Source organism: Montipora capricornis, chromosome 8, assembly GCF_036669925.1.
Source record: "Montipora capricornis isolate CH-2021 chromosome 8, ASM3666992v2, whole genome shotgun sequence".
Taxonomy (NCBI): Eukaryota; Metazoa; Cnidaria; class Anthozoa; order Scleractinia; family Acroporidae; genus Montipora; species Montipora capricornis.
In genome coordinates, this window is record NC_090890.1 from 43,542,365 (window position 1) to 43,557,521 (window position 15,157).

A 15,157-nucleotide genomic window follows, 5' to 3' on the forward strand; every position below is an offset into this window, starting at 1 on the left:
AACGTTGAAGCAAGAACCAATCAGCTGTAGGGCTGATAATGCATTAGCAGCCCGCTGTCAGTCTTTTGCGGCCCGCAATAGAATAGAAAGACTTAATTTCATTAGTAAGAGATAGGATATTTTTTAGGCCAAGTTTAAAGGATAATAGGCCTGCTGTCTTTTTTCAATCGAACACAAAATCTAGATTTTGCCGAGGATTTTGGTCTTTGAAATCCTTCCCTGTCATATATTGAAATCTGTCTTGAGATTTTGTGATAAATTCCGGATTTTAAGATCAGACCGGCATAAAACGATAACTTACTTGGAAGTTTAAAATATCTCAGGTTTAAGCATTTGGCGACGCGCAGTCTGGATAACTGGTGAATCATTTTTATCCGTTGCACCTTGTCTTAAGAAACAGCTTTAAAAACACAATGATAAAACGGCGAGAACTGCGAGACCTAAAAACAACAAATGTACGCGACATTTTCTTGAATTCTTGGTTAGGCAACGGTTTAAATTTCTGATCTTTTGCCGCCCGCGAGAAAGAATTTTTCCTCACGTGATCAGCATTTTTCAAACCGCAGAACGAGCTCAACGGTGCGTGAAGCGGGTTGAATTTGAAAGGACGCGTGAGATCAATAATAGTATGTATGGGACGTCTTATGGCCCTAACATGAAGGCTTTACCATGGCGGCCAAAGCTGCGAAAAGGAAAAAAGATATCAAAACAGAAATAAACGATAGAGGTGAAGTAAAGGAAGGAAAAATACAAAGCATTTACTTTAACGAGTGCAATGAAGGCCCGAGTATACATCTTCGAAAGAAATCAAAACTCAAAACAGATGAAGAAGGGAACCGAATTTCGTCGAAGAAACTGGGTCGAACGTTTTACGATCAACCCACAGAAATCTTGGCTAAAGAACTGCTGGGGAAGCTCATATACCGCGTTCTTGACGATGACCAAGTGTTGTGTGGACGGATAGTTGAGACTGAAGGTTATTTGGGCGAAGTGGACAAAGCTTGCCACGCTTTTGGGGGAAGAAGAACCGAACGCACTGAGGCAGTATTCATGGCGCCGGGCACAGCTTATGTGTATTTTATTTACGGCATGTATCACTGCCTCAACATTTCCAGTCAGGAACCTGGCGCCTGTGTCTTGATCAGAGCACTGGAGCCTCTTCAGGGTGAGTTGAACAACTATTTCATATTTGGTCCAATTTGGGAAGTTCATTGGGGGTGGTCCCCTTAGGAACCCGGGGTGGTGAATCTTGTCTCAGGGGTATGTGTACATACATTAACTTTCTGCAAGTTATCACTACACACTTGACATGATGTTGCCAGATGCAGTGGGGAAATTTGCTGAGAAAATATCTAGTTATGCTGACTATTCATCAATTTATAATTTAGACCCTTCATGACCAAAAAAAAATTGTTGTAAGGTTGCTTTGCTGCTGCAGGGTATTCAGAAATGTTATCTCTACTTTGTACAGGAAGTGATGCTTAATCCAAAGTGAACCAGGAAATGAGAATCATCTCCTTCTTTTAAGTGGTACTATGGTAAAAATTAATAATCGCTTCCTTTTCAGTCTTCAGATTTTGAAGCTGTGTTTGCTTAAGGTGATTCCCTGGTTTTGCATTGCGCATTCCTACTGCGCACGATTTTTGCGTCATCAGCACACGCACATGAGCGCGCGCGCGTACAAAACATAAGGGATTTCCCTCAAACTAAGCTCGATAGCGAGATAAAAGCTCCTTTTCTCTTAAACGAGCACGGTGACCCCCACTTTTTATTTTATAAATTCAATGAGAACAATATCCGCAATAACTGAGAAAAAATTTGGCAGAAATCTATAGCTACTTTTTTGGCAAATGAAATAAATGCTACAGATAGAGACGTAACGGGCCCAGCAGAGCAAGTCCAAATTATGTTTCCTTTAAAGGATAAAAATATCAATTAATAATGCAGGGTATTTAAAGCCATTTTTTCTGGGACGTAGATGAATAAGCAATCAAAGAAAGTTGAACTCTGTGTGATATAGCACGCCGCATTGAAAAATAATCGATCTTGTTTGTTGTGCACTGAGATAACCAAAAGTCACCTAAATAACCATATTTGTCAGCATCGTGGCATGAAAACAAGCACGGTGACCCCCTCTTTTTATTACCTTTTTAACATCTCCTTGTACTGTAATGTCATCATACCAAGTTTCATCGGAAATCTATGACGGGTTCTTTTACCCGGGAATCACCTTAACACCTGCTTGGCAAAATTTTGAGCTTTTATTTTTACCCAAAGGCTGAATACTTTGAGTGTAAGTTTTGGATTTCACGGTCCGCCATTAGTCACGTTCAAAACTGACTAACTGGACCTCAGAGGGCTGGATCTAGGGAAAAGAGACGTCATTTGCTCACTAGCTTAAAATTTCAGCTTGTTAATGCAGCTTATTACGTATGCAAAACATGAGTTTAAAATCTGAAAGCCTGAAACTCCCGTGCTGCATATTAACTCAGTTGCATATAAATGCATGGCATTCTTAAACTGTTACGTCTTTGACCTCATTTTCTCCTTAATCCAGTTCTCTCAAGATTTTAAAGTTAGTAATGGCAGACCATTAGATAGGAAAATTCCGTTTAAACTAATTAAGTGTCTTTCTGAAGTAAGGCTTAAAACTTGGGTCACTTAGTAAGGTAAGGTAAGGTAAGGTAATGAATTTATATAGCGCATTTTTTATTGACATATTCAAATGTGCTTTACAAGCAAGGGATCTATGGGTTAGATTGGACATCAGCATATATAGGCGCTGCTGGCAGCCGCTATCAGTCCATTAGCAATCTCACCCAGCACATGAATGAACGAAATGAGGCCTGACCACAACACCGGGAGCTCCATGCCCTACTCTTTACGAATAGTGTGTGGGTTCTTTTACGTCCCACTGGGTTGTGAACATTGAGGGGTTGTGAGACGGGGCCTACAGTTTATAGTCCTTATCCGAGAAGACTTGAAAGTCTTAACCATTTGCGGATGTAATTACAAAGGCAGCACTTTCTCCTCAGTTACTTTAAGACCCTGAGTGTTGGTTCGGCCGGAGTCAAACTCACGACCTCCTGCATGGCAGCCTGATGCTCAACCGAGCCACCGGTGGGCGGTGTGTAGTTAACATAGTTTTGAAATCCAAAGGAAAAAAAAAGCGTTTGATTTTTTTATCATAGTACTACTATAACCCCAGGAGTGACGAATTGAGTCTAAGATAAGAAAAAAGATTCTCATTCCTGGGGTGTGCTCCTACCATGAAAAACAAAACCCTTAACTGAAATTCAAACAACAACAACTGAGCTTGGGAATTATCACATTCCATAAATTCTTCAAAATGAGAAGGAGTATTGGCAAGCTGTGAGGCTTCACTGGGTTGCACACTTGTTTATTTGGCTCCCACAGCCTTGATTTCTTCATCAGATGACTTTGAGTAAAGGCAGTGGTCCTTTACCCATTGACTCCTGAGCCGCCGATGACAAGTAACATCGTCTGGCGTTAGTCTCACCCCCAGGGGTCAATAGGAAATTCCATTATCTTTCTTAGGGAATCTTACCACCAGAGCCCCATTTGATGCCCAAGGGGGATACTCTGGATTTCAAGTGACAGGAATGATCAAAGGATTTTTTCAGGTTTGAAATTTTCGATTTTGGGATTTTTTTCGGGTAGCTTGATTTCAGTAGGGATTTTGTTGGGTATTCAAAACAATCTGTCAAGATTTGTGATAGTTCCTGCATATCCTAGCATGGGATTTTTTGGGGTTGATCATCCCTGTCACTTGAAATCTGGAGTACCCGCCCCCCCCTCCCCCTCTCCCACTCCCATGGGATTTTATGCTGGCAGTTGGTATCTTGGGCCTTTTGTCATGAAATGTTTTATGCTACCATCTTTTCAGGCTTAGACTTGATGAGGCTTTCCAGAGGAGCAAAAAGAAGAGATGGTGGCAGCAAGTTAAAAGATTCCCAATTGTGTAATGGGCCGTCCAAACTTTGCCAAGCTTTTTGTATTGAAAAAGGCAACCTCAACAAAGAGGACATGACAGCATCAAGTATATTTTGGTTAGAAGATGACAAAGGATTTTCTAAAAAAGACATCACTATTGTTACTTCGACAAGAATAGGTATTAATTCATATGGACCGGAGTGGGCCCTGAAGCCTTTAAGGTTTTATATTTTAGGAAACAAGTGTGTCAGTGTAAAGGACAAGAAAATAGAGGCAGAACTGCTGGCTTCAAGTCAAGATGACATTTAGTCTTTCTCACTAGTACTGTAAATGCCATTCTCACTGTTTTGTATACCATACATCTTTCCAATATGAGCAGCCAGGTTGTCTTATTTTGACAAATTTGAGGTGAACCCAAGATTGTACATAAACGATACAACGAGTGTTCATGTTCATAATTCATTTATTTGATTGAAACTCATTTGCCTTGGTTATTCAACATTTTTTATTTTATGGGTAGACCTATTTAACACTGAACTTAAGGTGGCTCAAACCAGTTTCAAGAGATCTTGTTATTAGGATTGACACTACAACACTTTATCACGTAACGGCAATGTTATAGTAACGTGTGAAACACCAATTATTGCTGAACAAGATGCAGTCATTTTTGTGCCGTAACAAGTTACCATGGCAATAGGAAAGCCATGCAAAAACACCCTATATTAATTTTTGGCTTTAGCTGCTCATATCTCAAAAACGAACTGGGTGACCCCAATTTTTTTATTGCACAAAAGTGATCAGCAGGCTAAGATGAAACTCTCTGCAAAGTTTAAAAAAATTCTGTGGAGCAGATTCAGAGCTACCTTAAATTTTCAATCATTTAAGGTGGCTCTAAATCCGCTCCACAGAATTGTTTAAACTTTGCAGAAAGTTTTGTTCTGGCATGCTGATTACATTACAAAAATATAAAATGGGGGTCACCAAGTTCGTTTTTGGGATAATTTTATGAGCAGCTAAAGCCAAAATATGGTGTGCGTTTGCAGGGCTTTCCTGTTGCCACGGTAACCGTTTACGTCACAAAAATGATCAAATCTTTTTCAGGAATAATTGGTGTTTGATATGGTACCCCAACAATGTTTGTTAAATGATAAAGTGTTGGAAGTGTCAATCCATCCAATAAGAACATTTCTTTGAAGTGTTGAAACTGGTTTGAGCCACCTTAAAAGCTTGGGGAGGACTTGTTCAGGTCACCGAGAAGGGTATGGCTGATAAATTGAAGTTTGGACTATTTATGAGGGATTTACTGGTAAGAATCCCTGATTGGACAAAGCCATCGACTGGCTTCCCCTTAAACTGAGGGTTAGGGTTAGGGGGGTAACCCATCCTAGAAAAGAACCCTCCCTAACCAGACTCAAGATTGCTGACCATGTGATTTTTGACATAACATACCAATATACTCCACTGGTTCTCAAAAATGTTTTCTCAAATTTATTTTTTGTTTACATACAATGAAGTTGGTGGAAAGCAGTGAAGACACTTGGTAATAGTAATAATAATACTTTAGAAAATATGTGCAAAAATGAGTAAAATAGTATTGTCTTCTATTAACAAAAGGGAAATTAATAAAAGTGTTCGACCAGTTTTTTTGTAGACAGGAAAGAAGGAAACTTTTTTTTCCAGCAGAGAATTTGGTCTATGTGGTTGTTGCACAATATTATTGTTAGGCAAAGGAAAAACAAATACCTTTAATAAAAAGAGGCATATATGTTCAATAAGAAGTTAAGAATTACTTATCAAAAGCTTCATTTGTCCTAAAAATAAGCAAACTCAGTAAACTCTTCTGCAAGCCTTACTAATAAATTTTTTTTTACTTGTTTCTTTCTTTTTAATCCTTAGCTCCTTTAAAGTGCTAGTGTGACCAAAAAATTAATTCTTATTTTTCTCTGGATTTCAAAACTATGGTAACTAAACACTAAGTGAGCAAACAAAACACCTGTTTATTTTAACTGGAATATTCCAATTTAATGGTCCACCCTAACTAACTTTTATTAAGATCTTGAGAAAGCTGGAAGATAGTGAGTAAATGACGCCACTTTTCCCTGGACCCAACCCTCTGAGGTCCAATCGGTTAGTTTTGGCGGACCATGAAATCCAAAACACTTACACTTCAAGTAAACAGCCTTCAGATAAAAGTCAAAGATCAAATTTTGCCAATCAGTTGTGAAGCAAACACACTTTCAAAATATGAAGGAAAAAAGGAAGTGATTTTTTATCATAGTGGCACTTTAAGGAGTTGATATTTGAGGCTATCTAGAGTAATTTACTTTAAACCACCACTACATTTGATTACTGAAATAATCACATTGTTTGAGGTGATGACTATGTTCTGTAAAGTTTTCTATCAAACCTGTTACAATTACTAGGCAACTTTCGTATGAGGCACCTACAAATTTCTACAGACCTGAAGTTGCCCTAGAACGTCCAAACAGACAAATATTTTTTATTATATAATCTACAAGCTTTTACAGCCTTACAGAAACCACTTTGGATACTGTAAATAATTTTAGACAAATTTTACGACATGCGGTCACCCCTGAAACGAGAAGTTGTCAATGATAAATTATTGATGGTCAGTGTTAACCGTGGTAAAAGAATAAAGCAAGAGATAAAATTTGTTATGATGACTTCAAGAAAGTTGGGAAAAATACTAGTGACAGGAGTTCAATCCATGATCTTCACACCAATCGTTGTTTGAGAGACCATCAGAACCAGTGATTGGAGGATCACAGATTAGACTCCTGTTAAGAACAACTGGATTTTTTCCAAGTATCCCTAATTTAAAATCATTTTTCAATCCTCTGGTAATAGATACCTTCTAAGGTATACTTAAATAATAATGCTATATATTAAAATATAATCAATTAAAATAATCACTGTAAACTATTACAGAATTGACACATTAAGTGGTATTTACATGTACAACAAGACATAAAAATGATGAGCTACATCTTCGCTGAGAGTTGATGAGGAAGCATCAATGAAGTGTGTCAAGTAGTAATGATAACTAGGTTATTTTATTAATCAAATGAGATAAGACACCCAGTTGGGGGTTCTTGTTTTTCTTCTCTTCCTCCTCTTGATTGCTTCCTCTGCTTTTCATTGACATCATGAACAACAAATTTCATTTTTTCCTATAAATAAAATCAATAATTATAATTTTAAATCATTATAAGATCCAGAATTTTATGAACAACACTTCACTCTTTAGGGTTGGTCAAACTACTCCATGCTAAAATCAATAATATTCATGACTAAAGGCAAGTTTCAGCCGACGTCGTTAAAGTTAGAAGAGCTCGTAAATCTTGGTTATCTATTTTTACAAATCAAAACTGGACCCCATTGATGGAAGGCAAGTGTACACACTACTGAGCCATCCCTGTTCGCCTACATGTACGAAATTACACGTAGGTTTGGGTGACCTGTGTTCTGCATACTGTTGAAGTATTCTAACTTGCAACTGTTGTAAGGGAGATGGTATTTTGCTTCCACCCAGATATCACGAGCATTGAAATGAAGTGAAAGAACACTGACAATAAATATTGTCGAGTGTATCGGTAATTACAGTACCTGATACTTTCCCCACATAGCAAAAATATCCTGCAACTTTTCCTGTGGGTCTAGACACCTATGGACTGGTTGCCGAAAAGAACAAGAGAGAATCATAAAATTTAGGTCCATTTGCACAATGAACTTTTTGATTTGCCAGAATAAAATCATTACCTTTAAAATGATATTGTTTCTATCATCAGGTTACTACTGTAACCACTATTAAATGTATTGTGAATTGCTATTATACTATAATAATTACTACTACTACTACTACTACTACTACCACTACCACTACCACTCCACTACCACTACCACGACCAACTCTGCTCCCCTAAAGGTTCCTAACGGCGATTTACTTCACCTCAATTTTTTTTGGCCAAATGCTCAGTGCATGCACAAGGGACGAATCAACAATATTTATGCCTTCTTCTGTCAGCTCAAAAATTGATTGACTTTCTCTCGGAGGGTCATGTAACACTGCCTGAAACAAAGTCCATAAAAAATGCCCTGCAGTGGGATGTTCCAAGGCTAATAGGTGATGATTCTGAATGTTAGTAATGGAAACTTACCAGAACCATCTAATGATTCTTCCCACATTTCTAGTACTGCAGTATCAATCTGTCCTCCAACGAAACTCTTGTGCCTTGCGTATTGCCTGAGACACAAACAATACAAGATTGCAAGACTTATTACTACCAATAACTTCGCAGAATGTTTACCGTGAGTATTTTAACACATTAAAAAATATTGTTAGACATTGGTGTCACCAGCTCGAGTTTGATTGGCTATAAGCACGCAGCTAATTCCTGCTTGCTCTGTTTCTTTTACGTCATACTTACAGACAATATATTTTATATATGTAGAACTGACGTCATACCTACAGACAATAGTTTTATACATGCATACAGAAGTGGCGTCACCTAATACACTAACCAGCAGTTTGATCAGTTTTGTCATGGCGGAGCTCAGCTCAGGTATTTTGGCCTTGATAATTATCGCTATCATGCTCAACCTCATCCAATAATTGTTAATTACTCGTAACAAAAAAGGAATGACTTACTCAACTACATCAGAAACCAAATAATGTGGTTCAACTTTGCAGGTCTAAAAAAAAAAACAATCAAAACCATGAATTTCACTGGTAGCCTTAAAAACAATTCACATTTCTTATTTGGGCGAAATCTTCCTCACCTTAAAAGTTTTGTCCGGTTTGAAAACCTTTAACATAGTTATATCTTCAAGAACAGGGACTGCTAGACTGCTTCCTGTCTGTTAAACAAAAAAAGTTGCCCAAAAATGTGGCCAAAGACAGAACCAGTAAGAGAAACATAATATAGTAATGTCCTTTCATTAGATATTCACCAATCTGCCTGAAGTACATATTCTTCAGCCTTGGATTTAAATCTTTGCGGTCAGTAACAGTGACCATTACGTCGAAGAATGTAGTAGTTTGTTCTGAGCAAGTACATTTGGAAAAAATATGCATTGGTAGCTGTATTACTAATATTAATGTGTTGTAAATGGATTGGCCAGAAGGCTATGCTTTGGTGAAGCTCTTGTACTTTACTGTCTGCTGGGTAGTTCCTAGCCTGTTCCAAACTCCCAGATAGTCAGGAAGGCAAAAAACCTGCATGTGAAGCCCCCACTCGTTATTCGCATGCCGTTTTTTTCGCCTTCCCAACTACCTGGCAGTCTGGAACAGGCTAGGTAGTTCCAAACATAATCAAACAACACTCACCCAATTCATCATTGTTTTCTTTATTCCATTCAATGCCACAGCCACTGGTATAGGGTGGAACTAAAATGGAATTAAATCATCTATTGATTCCCAAAATCACCTTCTCATATATTTTTACATCTCATATTTTAATCTATGAACTGCGGATATGAAATCAAGTAAAGCTATGATCCCCAAAGTTATGGATGCAATTTTAGCAATTGCATAGAGAAGCCTGAAAAGTTCAGGACTTCAACGGGGTTTGAACCTGTGACCTCACATTTTAGCAACTGCATCCAGAGAAGCGTGAAAAATTCGCGAAAACGTGAGGTCACAGGTTTAAACCCCGTTGAAGCCCTGAATTTTTCAGGCTTCCATAACGACTGCGAGGATCATAGCTTTACCCTTGTATTTTAATTAATTAATCTATTAGTTATCTAGCAATCGATGATACCTTATTTAAATTAATACATGTAAGTTATTTAGAGCCCACGACGGACACTTACAGTAACTAGAACAAAATTGATCCTAATTGAGTCCACTGGAAAAAAGGAAGGAACCTACCAAATAATTGAGTTGATACTGGTATTTAAAAGCCTCCTACTCTGTTTTCATTGCTGACTTTGAAATTTTGTCTTCCACAATAATTTATTATTTCCCTCACCTCATTTGAAGCTGCGACACTTGTTACATCAGGACCTGTCACACATTGAGCTAAAAAAAAACAGATTATGAATGTTATGACTACCAACTTGTTTTATTAAAAAATTAACTGTAGTTACGCCAAATGATTCACTACCAGTAATCATTTATCTAAGTAGGTATCTCCAAGCTGCATTTTTGTTGCTCAAGAAGGGAAAACCAAAGAATCTCAAATACTTTTGGAGTAGAGTCAAGAACTTGACCCTACACAAAATGACAGCCTAGTTATGGCATCTGCACCTCTAGGATTTAGACTGCAGGCACAGTTTGCTATTGTATGTCTGACAGACGAAAGAAATCCGACTTACTACGGTAACCGTAACTCTTAAAGACACCGCTGGCAGTCTAAATCAAAAGCTATCACTCTGTCAAAAATCCTTGGTTTAATTAATCAAATACTGGTAAGATTGTTTATGGGTATAAAAAAAAGCTACACTGTCAGGTAATCTTACCTGGAAACCAACCAAATCTGCCTTTTTGAAGTCCTGGCCACCTGAGAAAAACATTCATTATGGTGGTTTAATAACAACATATGGATGGTGCAAAATAGCATTGTAGCCGATATGTATAAGAAATCAAGTTCAAGATGTACATTTTGTACCCTACCAAGCTAACTCAAGTTCACACACACTGACAGGATACAGCCCCTCAAAAGGAATAAAAAACAAATATTTTAAAAAAGACAACCACACTTTTGAATTTTCGGAACATGTTTCGATGTTTCAAACATCATCTTCAGCCATAGAGAGTGTAACATTAAAATTTTTTTACAAGATAATTCGTATATATATATATAACTATCAATACAATGATTCTTTGTAGATTAAATGTTCGTTACAAGTACGTAAAATTCAAACGAACCAACAATATTATAGAGAACACAACTGACATAACGGTAAAAGTTTGAAAGTGTAATGCTAAACTGACATGATCAACTTGTTTGTTGAGTTCGGGTTTCAACCGCTCAATATGGAAGCTCTCCTTGATTTTGAGTTGATAGAAAGAAGTAGCATTATCAATAATTTTGAAGCAAGAAACATCACAATTATCGTGACAATTTTTAGAAGAACTAAGATGCTTGAAAATATGAGAATTTTTGTCCCGGAAAAGGTGCTCATTTACACGTGTGTAGAAATGCCTGTTGGTTTCACCAACGTAGCGAGCACCACAGCCCGCACAAGTAAATTTGTATACAACACGTGATTTGAGAGAATCCGGAATGAAATCCTTTGGACTAAAAATGTTGCACAGTTTGAATGGAGAGAAAATTACTTTAACATTTAAATCCTTGCAATACTTGTTAATAATAGATGAAATTTTCTTTCTGGTATAAGTTGAATAGAAACCGATGTAAGGTAGTTTGTAAAAATGGTAGTTGGATACATCATGTTTAGGGGCTTCTTTTGTAGTAACATTTCTAAGATAACCTTGAACGGACTTGTCAATTAGCCAACTGGGAAACATATTACGTTTCAAAATAGTAGTTAGAGTATTGATATCGTTTTGAAAACCCTGAGTAGTGTTGTTAATTTTATATGTCCTGTCGATGAGAGTTTTAATTAACCCTAATTTGTACTGAAAGGGAGTAAAACTGAAATAATTTGTAAGTAGACCAGTGTAAGTCTTTTTTCGAAAAACAGAAGTGATACAAGAACATTCATTGTTACTTGATCTCTGCTTGGATAACAATACATCTAAGAAAGGCAGTTTGCCATCTGTTTCTGTTTCCATTGTAAACTTAATGTTGGGATGGCATTTGTTAAGGTATTGAAAAAACATATCTGCATCATGAGAATTTTGAAAACAACAAATAATGTCATCTACGTATCTGCGATAATATAATACTTGGGTACCGGTGTATTTTTCCAACCAAAGTCTTTCATAGTGACCCATGAAGAAATTGGCTAATACAGGGGCTAAAGGTGAACCCATTGCCACTCCATCTATTTGATCGTAAAAGCAACCATTGAATAAAAAATGAGTGTGGCTAGTAGCAAAATTGAAGAGTTGTTTAAGATGAACTTTACTTAGTTTTAGGTCAGGATTCATGTTACCATCAATTATGGCGTTGACAGCTAAATCAATCGTCTCAGATAAAGGGATATTAGTAAAAAGGCTAGTGACATCATAGGAAACTAAAAACTTGTCGCTGCTATCCAGACCATTTAATAAAAAACAAGTGTTTATTAAATAATTCCTCAGCAAAATGACATGAAAAAAAAAACACCCACAGCCATTTTTTCTTTTTTCAGGCATAAAGGCACTTCCAAGGATGATAGCTCTAGATAGATTTCCAATGACTAAACTGTGTAAAAGTTATGCTCATAATGATAACACGCCACCAAACATAACATTATGCTTCGTATATGCATTAATTGTGTCGGCTGACATGTTCTCACTTGTCGGCTGACACACCAATGATGCGTCTACCAACCCATTCACCCACGCATTGGTTGACTCGTTGGTTGGGATTTGTTATCATTACCGTAAAGGGTAATCTATGGTGGTAAAAGGTGCTTCACAAGAGCACTTTTCTAGAAAAGAAGTCAAGTCAAACATGGAAGAAAAATCCCCTGAGATAGACTCAAAAATCAAATATTTAGCCTTAATTTGTACACATTTCCTGAAACATAGCACTTTATACGAAGATTAACCCTTTCACCCCTAAACTGGCCTAAACCAGCCATACAAATGTACTTAGTATTTTGCTCTGTCTAACGCCATACAATTTTACTCGTCAATGGGGAACCCCCAGGAGTCAATGGGTTAATACAACTTACTGGTAGCCACATATCTCCAGATTTGATGCCAATAATCAGAACCTCTTCACCTTGTCTCAGATTTAACTCTAAAATTGAAAATTTTAATCCACATTTCATCTTTTCAAAGTGTAAACATTGTAGAGCTATGCGAAAAATGTATTTGGAGACTTTTTTTCCATTCTGCCCATTTAAGGAACATTTGTATTGGTTTCTGCCACTTAGCTTTATCATTATCTTTAACTTGTACATGTACACAAGTTGCACACAATTCAAACAACCACATAAAGTAGATCCTTTGGTCAGAACTGGAGACAATTCTCATCAATAATTTATTGCTTTGACAAATGAATTATTATCCCTTACTTATTGAGTTTAAGGACTGTAGAATAAGTTATAGCCTGCAAATTGACTAAGTACAGTAGAGGTAGAGCAGCTCCCTGTTTAGGCCGCTTGCCTTGAGATCCGGAGATCCTGGGTTCAAGACATGCTCTCCTTCAATTTCCTGGCTGCATTTGTAAATAGCCAACTGGTTTGCTTCCAGGCAGTTGGGCTTTTAAAGTTGCTCCATTCAATGCTCAGAGATATTAGCTACAAGCTACTGGAAATCTGAGGGTAAATAATGATACTTACTTTTTACTTTATTATTTTACAAATTACAAGGGTCATAAATAGAACAGGAAACAAAGAGAGAGAACTAAAAAATACAACAGAGCCTTAGAAAATGTGATTGCGGATGCATTTCATGATTTATGGCATGAGTGATGTTTTGAAAGTTCTCAAAATTGCATGAACCAGTGGCAAGTGCAATTTTGAGAAGTTTTTAACTGTCTGTCATACCTAAGTCAACAGTCTTGTTGAAGTCGATTTTAGCTTCTAATGAAACTGCTAAGAACTCCTCATCAGGAACTGGCAATCCTTTGAAGGACTGTAAGTAACAAAGAAAAGGAAAACCTTTTTAAAAAAGTATTACCGGTACAAGTAAATATTACTTCAAAATAACATTAAAACCTCAAGGAATCTAATAATATTATTCTTATTTTTTACCTCAACAAATGCTTCTTTTTCTTTATCAATCCATGTTTTAAGTTTTTTAACCCATGTGTCTTTTGTTGACTTAGAGGAGGCAAGAAATTTGTAAATTTGAGTGGGTGCCCCAAGAATAAACACTGCAAAAAGAGTAAAGAATGAAAATACCAAGGATTAAAGAAAACTTCATGTGATGCTGTAATTGCAAGGCCATTTTACAGTTTCTTGCTCAGCGACCTAGCCTATGAACGGCTGCGAGGCTGCCGGTGACCTTGTATTGATACAGCCCCCACTGCTTTTATCATGTAAATTGTGTTGTTGTAATCCTAATTAATCCATATTAACATTACAAAAGCACGAAGGTTTGTATCAAAACAGGGTCACCGGCAGCCTCGCTTCCATTCTTAGGCCAGGTAACTGAGCTACAACTGTAAAATGGTCTATTGCAAGGCCATTTACATGTATAGCACGGTGACACAAAGCAAAGCATTGTCTCCTGGGGAATGACATCCTAAGTCTCCTCCTGTAGTTTGAAGACAGAGTCACTATATGAACTAAATTTAATTTAGCAGATGTAATATTCTTCTGAAAATTTACTTCTCACAACATACTAATAACTATAAGTCAGAACATTCATATTCTCCAGTTTTCCCATTTGACCATTGAGAAGGCCATCTACATGTACATGTAAGTCTGCAATCTACCACCATGTTTTTGATAGGCTATAGTAGTTTTTAATAGCCTATAAGGGAGTGGGGGAGACAGGCAGGAACATTAATATTTTTTTCTTGCTCTCTCTCCAATCCTGTAGAATAATAAAAATCCTCCCATCCTACACACTCCGTGATCACTCAGCCTCACTATTCTAATTAAAACAAAGATGGCAGCAGTTTCCAGAGGTGTTGGATCTTGTTCTACCAGAAGATGGTAAAATATGAGACTGTAAAAAGTAATAACAAGACTTACTATTATCAGGTGGATTGCTGTAATATGCACTGGGTGACGCCAGCCATGCTTGTGCAAGAGATATGTGACCTTTAAGTTTATAAGTTTTCTTCCCAGTTATGAGATTTTCTGATGCCTGAAAAAGAAGGGAGACAACATGGTTACCAGTAGGGAAGGAAGACATTCAAAACTCAAACATAAAACTACAAGAAATATTAAACGTTTGATGGTGTCTCTCAATAGCATGTTGAAAAATGAAAAAAACGAAAAGTAAAGGAACTTTATTCAAGTGTCTCGTTGTTCTAGCGCTGGAGCACTAATTGGGGACCCTGTAAACTGAAATCAACAAATTAATGCAAATCAAATCAATGCTGGTTTTTGAGGAGAGGGTAAAACCGGAATACCCAGAAAAAAACCTACATGTATCACAGCAGAGTAGAGA

General features: G+C 37.2%; 2 protein-coding genes across 2 annotated transcripts in view; one reads left to right on the top strand and one right to left on the bottom strand.

The window, feature by feature from the left end:
• Nucleotides 1-591: 591 nt before the first annotated feature.
• LOC138059517 (putative 3-methyladenine DNA glycosylase) lies at nt 592-4,448 on the top strand. The gene is made up of 2 exons (XM_068905165.1): nt 592-1,165; nt 3,908-4,448. The coding sequence occupies exons 1-2, from the start codon at nt 670-672 to the stop codon at nt 4,261-4,263; spliced, it is 852 nt and encodes a 283-aa protein (XP_068761266.1). The 5' UTR covers nt 592-669; the 3' UTR covers nt 4,264-4,448.
• Nucleotides 4,449-5,419: 971 nt separating this feature from the next.
• Nucleotides 5,420-15,157, bottom strand: part of LOC138059516 (uncharacterized) — a 35,686-nt gene continuing 25,948 nt past the window's right edge. The window contains exons 22-34 of the mRNA XM_068905164.1: nt 14,737-14,851; nt 13,789-13,910; nt 13,582-13,669; nt 12,763-12,830; nt 10,589-10,629; nt 10,435-10,475; nt 9,945-9,994; nt 9,302-9,361; nt 8,755-8,832; nt 8,624-8,667; nt 8,133-8,218; nt 7,582-7,646; nt 5,420-7,145 (exon numbers count right to left, since the gene is read on the bottom strand). Of these exons, the coding sequence (XP_068761265.1) occupies nt 7,032-7,145; nt 7,582-7,646; nt 8,133-8,218; nt 8,624-8,667; nt 8,755-8,832; nt 9,302-9,361; nt 9,945-9,994; nt 10,435-10,475; nt 10,589-10,629; nt 12,763-12,830; nt 13,582-13,669; nt 13,789-13,910; nt 14,737-14,851 (972 nt within the window). The 3' untranslated portion in view covers nt 5,420-7,031. The remainder of the gene's footprint in view (nt 7,146-7,581; nt 7,647-8,132; nt 8,219-8,623; nt 8,668-8,754; nt 8,833-9,301; nt 9,362-9,944; nt 9,995-10,434; nt 10,476-10,588; nt 10,630-12,762; nt 12,831-13,581; nt 13,670-13,788; nt 13,911-14,736; nt 14,852-15,157) is intronic.

What these genes read in the sequence shown, in the direction of transcription:
- LOC138059517 (XM_068905165.1), top strand. Translation starts at nt 670, where the DNA reads ATGGCGGCCAAAGCTGCGAAAAGGAAAAAAGATATCAAAACAGAAATA. An exon ending in AGCACTGGAGCCTCTTCAGG is followed by an intron (nt 1,166 to 3,907) that starts GTGAGTTGAACA and finishes CCATCTTTTCAG; the next exon opens with GCTTAGACTTGATGAGGCTT.